The sequence below is a fragment of the Maniola hyperantus genome, chromosome 21 (genome assembly GCF_902806685.2).
Source record: "Maniola hyperantus chromosome 21, iAphHyp1.2, whole genome shotgun sequence".
Lineage (NCBI taxonomy): Eukaryota > Metazoa > Arthropoda > Insecta > Lepidoptera > Nymphalidae > Maniola > Maniola hyperantus.
In genome coordinates, this window is record NC_048556.1 from 402,745 (window position 1) to 409,547 (window position 6,803).

At 37.8% G+C, this 6,803-nt stretch overlaps 1 protein-coding gene across 1 annotated transcript; it reads right to left on the bottom strand.

Annotated features, from left to right (window-relative positions):
- Window positions 1-273: 273 nt before the first annotated feature.
- LOC117992577 (trypsin, alkaline B-like) lies at window positions 274-6,109 on the bottom strand. Its single transcript, XM_069505922.1, has 5 exons — window positions 6,051-6,109; window positions 4,985-5,061; window positions 3,596-3,699; window positions 1,354-1,609; window positions 274-579 (listed from the first exon to the last, which is right to left on the bottom strand). Exons 1-5 carry the CDS (start codon window positions 6,088-6,090, stop codon window positions 274-276), a joined length of 783 nt encoding a protein of 260 aa, XP_069362023.1. The 5' UTR covers window positions 6,091-6,109.
- Window positions 6,110-6,803: the final 694 nt, after the last annotated feature.

Sequence of the window (6,803 nt, forward strand, 5' to 3'; positions counted from 1 at the left end):
TTAAGCAATTGTATCTATTAATTTAGCTGTAGATTATATTTATTAATTAGTGGTTAATGTTAAAAGTTTGTAATGTAGGTAGCTTATTGTTAACACAATCGGAGACTTATGTAATGCTGTATATGCCTATAATTGATGATTGTAGTAGGACTGGAATTGTTTGTGACATGTTTTTAATATTTGTGAATGTTGTTACAATTTATCGTTGGCATATCTAATAAAAATAAAATAAATAAAATAATATTAATAATATTATATATAAGAATATATAATTTATACCGCGTGAGCAATAATCCAGTCAACGAATGAAGCGACATTGATGCTGACACCAGGGTGAGTGGCGTGGGCACATCCCTCGCCCCAGGACACCACCCCAATAGTGATGTTCCCGTAGTACAGAGGTCCTCCGGAGTCTCCTTGGCAGGCGTCCTTGCCGCCGACGTCGAGGATACCAGCGCAGATCATATTCTCGGTGACAGCAGGACGGTTTGCTAGGGCTGCGTACCGTTCGGCGCAGAGGGTGTTGTTGATGGTGTAGATTTGGACGTCTCGGAGAACTTCTGACGTCGGACCACCTTGCTGTTAAAGAAATAGTAGATTGGCACCGATTCTAAGCACAACCTAATTTTAGAGTATTCGCACCCTCTTACTATTGTAGTATGAAAAGGACAGAAGCAGTTTGACATTTCTAAATTTAATTTTTAGATGGTAAAACCCGTGATTTTAGCACGCACTCGCGAATCTACTGTTTAAATTTGTATTGTGCACTAAAATTTAGAGTCTTTAAATGTGAAAGTCATGTTCCGTTCCTTTTTTAGCATTAGTAAAAAGAAAAGGATGCAGATACTCTAAATTTAGTTTAGAGAGAGACTAGAGAATCGGTGTATAACAAGGGCATAAAATAAACCGTTTTAACTAAGACGTTTATCTACCCGAGTCGAAGGCGAGGGCAGATATTTAAGTCGAGAATAAAATGGGTTTCATGACCGAGTTATCATCATCATCATCATCATCATCATCATCATCATGATCAACCCATTACCGGTTCACTACAGAGCACGGGTCTCTCTCTCTCTGAGAGGGGTTTTGGCCATAGTCTACCACGCTGGCCATGTGCAGATTGGTAGACTTGATACACCTTTGAGAACATTATGGAGAACTCCAGGCATGCAGGATTCCTCAGGATGTTTTCCTTCCCCGTTAAAGCAAATGATATTTAATTACTTGAAACGCACATAACTCCGGAAAGTTAGAAGTGCGTGCCGGGGATGGAACCCCCGACCTCCGATTAGAAGGCGAATGTCCTAACCACTAGGCTGTACACCCTGTATGTATAGATATATTATTACTTACCGAAGTGGCACCCCACCCAGCGTGTATAACCGGCAGGTTGTCGGGGATGAAGCTATCCTGTGGAGGGATGGCAGTCTGCTGGATGACGGGGGAGTACACCAGGGGGTTGCTTAATCTGACCAGGCTTATATCGCCCTCGAAGCCGTTAGAACCATACAAGGGATGGTTATAGGCTTCTTCCAGGTAGGCTATGGTTCCTCCGAAATTTCTGTATGTCGCACCGGCTCGGATGCGACGCATACTTGGGTCGAAATTCCTGAAAAGACACCATTTTTAGGGTTCCGTAGTAAACAAGGAACCCTTATAGTTTCGCCATGTCCCTCCGTCTGACCGTCCGTCCTCGGTTAATCTCAGAGACTATTAGTGCTAGAAATCTGTAATTTGGCATGAGTATAAATATATTAATCACGCCGACCAAAGTGGTGAAATAAAATTGTGATAAATAATTTTTTTAGGGTAGGTACATCTAAAGTGGGGATGAATTTTTTTTTCTCATCTACCCCATAGTGTGAGGTATCGTTGAATAGGTCTTTTAAAAATACCGTGGGTGTGGGAACATTATTTTTCAATTACTAGATCCGTTTGTAAAATATGATGTTTTAAAATGGTAATTTTTATTAGAGTCAAGTGTCGTCGTTGTCCCCCGTCCCCCCCTATATATCTACTACCATTTGGCTGATAAAGGGAGGGGCCTTTATCAGCCAAATGGTAGTAGATATATAGAAACGTGAAAATTCACAGCAGTAGTAAATATAATCACTTTTAAAGGAAAACTATAATGGCTAAGTTGTGACTACGGAACCCTACACTGCGCGTGGCCCGCCACGCACTTGGCCGGTTTTTTATTTAGGTCTAATCAATACTCTTGTCAGAACAGAAAATAATGTTACGAGTATAAGTTATGGAGATTCACGAAATGTTAATGGTAAATTAATATTGTAAGTACCAAGTAACGAATTCATGATTGAACTCCTCATACCTGATGATGCAAAGGAACTGTACTCCTAAACCGTGGAGAATATTTTTAATTGCTTAAAACGAACAGTACCTATACTCCGAAAAGTTAGAGGTGCGTGCCCGGGATTGAGCCCCCGCTGGGAATTTGAACTCATAAATAAAACCATGTAGGGGATGATCAATTTGGGGATATTTATTATTTAGCATTCTCTAAGTCAAAGTCAAATGATTTATTCAAAATAGGTAATTAATAACTCTTTTTGATGGTCAGATGTTGGATTTCTAAGATATAGTGGTGATAATCATTACGCAAACTTAAAACTAAAGCTACGTTGAGTTATAACCATCTCTTAAAGCAATGTCTGCTCACGTTTGAAATCCAGACGTCACTGAGGTCGCATTGGTGCGTAATAAATATTTATGCACCAATGAGTCGGTGCCATTTTGCTTGTTTTGACCCTGTCGTGAAATAGAAATAGAAATAGTTTTTTATTTGCCAGAATGTGGTACAATTTGGTCTTAAATCTATTTTGAGCCCTTGACATTCAACCAATAATTTGGTGTGCAACTTATTATAGTAACTACATTATCATAGAATAATAAAGTGTGAAAATTAACAATCAATAATCTACTTAACTTATTTATATTTAAATGTATCTATCTAGAAAGTACCTAATGTTAACAATATGATTTTATTCAAATATAAAAAACCCCTGTCAAGTCAATAATAATTATTAAAAAAAAGAAGTATACATGTTCTTCAGTAAAAAAAATAGAAATAACAATCTTAGAATAACACCACAATACTTAAGGTCATATCCATATCAATGAGTCAGTCATATCAATCATAAATTATTAAATATAAACATTTTATCCGCCTCTTTAAAATTAAAAAAAAAAGTCACTTATAAGGTTTTAGATACTCCTTAATTGAATAGTAGCACTTCTCTAATAACCATTTATTTAAGAATGATTTAAGTGAAGGCAGTGACATTACTTTAACATGGGGAGGAAGCTGGTTAAATATGGTTATTGCCATGCAATATGAATTATTTTGAAATAAGCATAATTTTATGTGAGGCAGTATCAATCTGTCTTTGTGTCTTGTTCGTTTTCCAAGTACATCTCCATGTCTGGTGAAAAGATCAGGGTTCTTTTTTACAAAAATGCACATTTCCTTTATATAAATACAAGGCAGACGTGACCCTGTCCATGCGAAGTTAAATATAAAACAGAAAGAACTGTTCCGTGGTACAAACCTTAAGTGAATGATAGAGATACTCACCATCCATCAAAACAGTGTGCAGCAGATATGATACTTCTTGCTGTGACGATAGTACCGGCGCATCCTTGAGACCAAGTGCCTGACCATATGTTCAGCATGTCAACCTAAAGAAAAAACCTCTTAGTAAGTTTATTAGGTGCCTGAAAGGTGCCAACTCTATTCCTAGGCCTCCGATGTCCATCTGCCCCGTCCGGCTGTCTGTCAGCGGGCTTTATCTCGTGAACCGTACCTACTACATAGTTAGAGAGTTGAAGTTTTTACAGAATGTATAGGTACTTCTATTGCCACTATATAAATCCATACTAATATTATAAATGCCAAAGTGTGTCGGTCTGTTATCTGTCTGCTAGCCTTTCACGGCCCATCCGTTCGACCGATTTTGACGAAATTTGGTACAGAGATAGCTTGCATCTCGGGGAAGGACATAGGCTACTTTTTATTCCGGAAAATCAAAGAGTTTCCACAGGATTTTTAAAAACCTAAACCCACGCGGACGATGTCGCGGGCATCATCTAGTAAATAATAAAAAATTCAAAATGGTTGCCATGAAAATTAAAAAGTGTCATTTCTTGTATGGTGGTGGAACTTTTCAGACCTTTGATTTTATCAAAGGCTCAGACTTAAGACACAGTAGGTAATATCTGTCCCGGCTGTACTCACGTGTTTAGTCGACGAGCCCGACTAGTTTCGAACCCATCCGGCGACGGCGCGTGCGCGAACTGACTCCCTTGAAAAAGGACCCCGGATGGGTTCGAAACTAGTCGGGCTAACGTCGACTAGACACGTGAGTACTGCCGGGGCAGATAAAATTTATAATGGAAGTCACTCACGGTAGTTTAAACGCTAAAATAACACTAACTAATCTGATGCAAAGTCAAATACAATCTATACAAGTAGATCTCTACCCTAGACAATGACAATTTCAGTTTCCAATATATTTTCGATATCATATATATGTCGGCGCGAAGGCGTTAATAGTTAATCGTAGTCAAACATAAGTTAAATATTGCCTTGTTAACCAAGTACTAAAATAGCCTCAGAGTTTGTAAAGTTGATTAATCATAGTGAACAATTGAAAGTGATGACGAATTGTTATTGTAAGCGAGTGATTACGCATGTATTGGTATAAATACAGGCGGGCGACGTCTCAGGTTTCATTATTGCTTGAGACGTCGTGCAGCTCGAACCTCTCGAGATTTGCAATAACAGTAAAGTTCAAACGAGTATTGTGGTTTCATTCATAATGGATGAAGATACTGAACACAGTGACGTCAGCAATGCTGAAGTTACTCTTTTTAAAAATGGCACTGAAACTCTTCAGCTGTCATATATTATTATTAAAATATACAATATAGGAGTACCTACGAGTATAGTATAAAATATACAAACCTGGACAATAGAAGGGTACACGTCAATAGTCGTAGGTGCACCCCCCACAATACGGTTTGGTCGGCATGTTACTGATCCTGAAAAAACGGACCAAGATTAAAACTAACACAAGTAAATTAACAAAACATCTTATTAGTATAACTGTTTCATTTTACCAACAATATCAATCCATATTAATATTATAAATGCGAAAGTGTGCCTGTCTGTCTGTCTGCTAACTTTTCACGGCCCATCCGTTTAACCGATTTTGACGGAAGGTACAGATTGTACAGCTCTGATCGTCACTCTATTTAAGTTTCCGAGTGCGAACTATCTCTGAATACCTACCAAATTTTGATTAAGAATATGGGCGGTGAAAAGGTAACAGGTAGATAGAAACTATCGCATTTAAAATATTAGTAGGTTGGTATAGGATGAGGATTTTATCTCTCTCTAATTTTCTCATTTAAAAGGCATTTTAATACATAAAATTTCCGTTTCCGTATCGCTATATTAATAGTATACCTACTCGTAAATACCAACTACCAGCTATGCCTCATTATTTCAAAGTTAGTTAGTAAAAAAATGGCTGCTAGAGGGGCGCCTATGAGGTGCTTGCCTATGAGGTGCTTGCCTATGAGGTGCTTGCCTAGGGCGCTCTCGACCTTTAACCCTTCGCAACGCATCGTGTGGCTTATCGCACCGTACCACCTGACCCTAAGTAAATACGTAGTACTCTATACTTCCCAAAAGTACTTACTTGAACTGTTACTTACTAACTAAACGGAGTATATTCAAGTTTCACTAAAACCTATACAACGTCTCTTTAATAAAGATCTTCATACGAATCCGGAGCAAGGAAACTAGTCTCTCTTCTTCTCTATATATAAAAATGAATCGCTAAATGTGTTGCTGATCGCAAATCTCGAGAACAGCTGAACTGATTTCGCTAATTCTTTTTTCATGATATTCCTTGAAGTACGAGGGTGGTTCTTACGGAGAAAAAAATTTAAAAAAAAAATCCTGAAAAATCGACTGTTAGGCGGTACGAAGTTCGCCGGGGCAGCTAGTTAAATAATATATTTACCAGTAAAAACCGCTAACGCCAAAAACAAAGGCACCAACATCTTACTGCCTCAATATACAAACTAGTAAACTTTAACTACGTCATCCCTTCGTATTTAAATACATTTCATTACAAGTAATAAAACTTTATTATACTTATTGATATAAACACTACTACGATTATTGATATGATTGTAAACTAATATAATTTTCAATTGCACCAATAAAATTATGTTGCAACAGTAATACAGTGGCTATAAGTGGGGAAATCCGATGAAAACAAAATATGTATAACATGTTCCACTTAAGGTGACGCAGTACGCTCTTCCGAAAATGCCGGCTCACATGGATAGCTCACAACTTTGAATGGGAAGCTGGAAGAAATCTCTGTTTAGAGATAAGCATTTCCGATGTAACTTAATTTATTATTACTTTGTAACTACAATTTTTGGTACATGAATAATAAAAAATAAAAATAAATAAATAGCTGATGCCCGGGACTACGTTCGTGTGGATTTAGGTTTGTAGAAATCCTGTAGGAGCTTTTTTAGGGTTCCGTACCTCAAAAGGAAAAACGGAACCCTTATAGGATAACTTTGTAGTCTGTCTGTCTGTCTGTCTATCGGTCTGTCAAGAAACCTACAGGGTACTTCCCGTTGACCTAGAATCAGGAAATTTGGCAGGTACTGGTAGGTAGGTCTTATAGCAGACATTAGGGGAAAAATCTGAAAACCGTGAATTTGTGGTTACATCACGCAAAAAAATTTTAATTGTG

Bases quoted from the DNA above. Each gene is read 5' to 3' on its own strand.
- LOC117992577 (XM_069505922.1), bottom strand. From the start codon at position 6,090: ATGTTGGTGCCTTTGTTTTTGGCGTTAGCGGTTTTTACTG. The intron at 5,062-6,050 runs GTAAATATATTA...CCGTTTTTTCAG, and splicing joins GGCGTTAGCGGTTTTTACTG to GATCAGTAACATGCCGACCA. The intron at 580-1,353 runs GTAAGTAATAAT...TTTCTTTAACAG, and splicing joins CTGGGTGGGGTGCCACTTCG to CAAGGTGGTCCGACGTCAGA.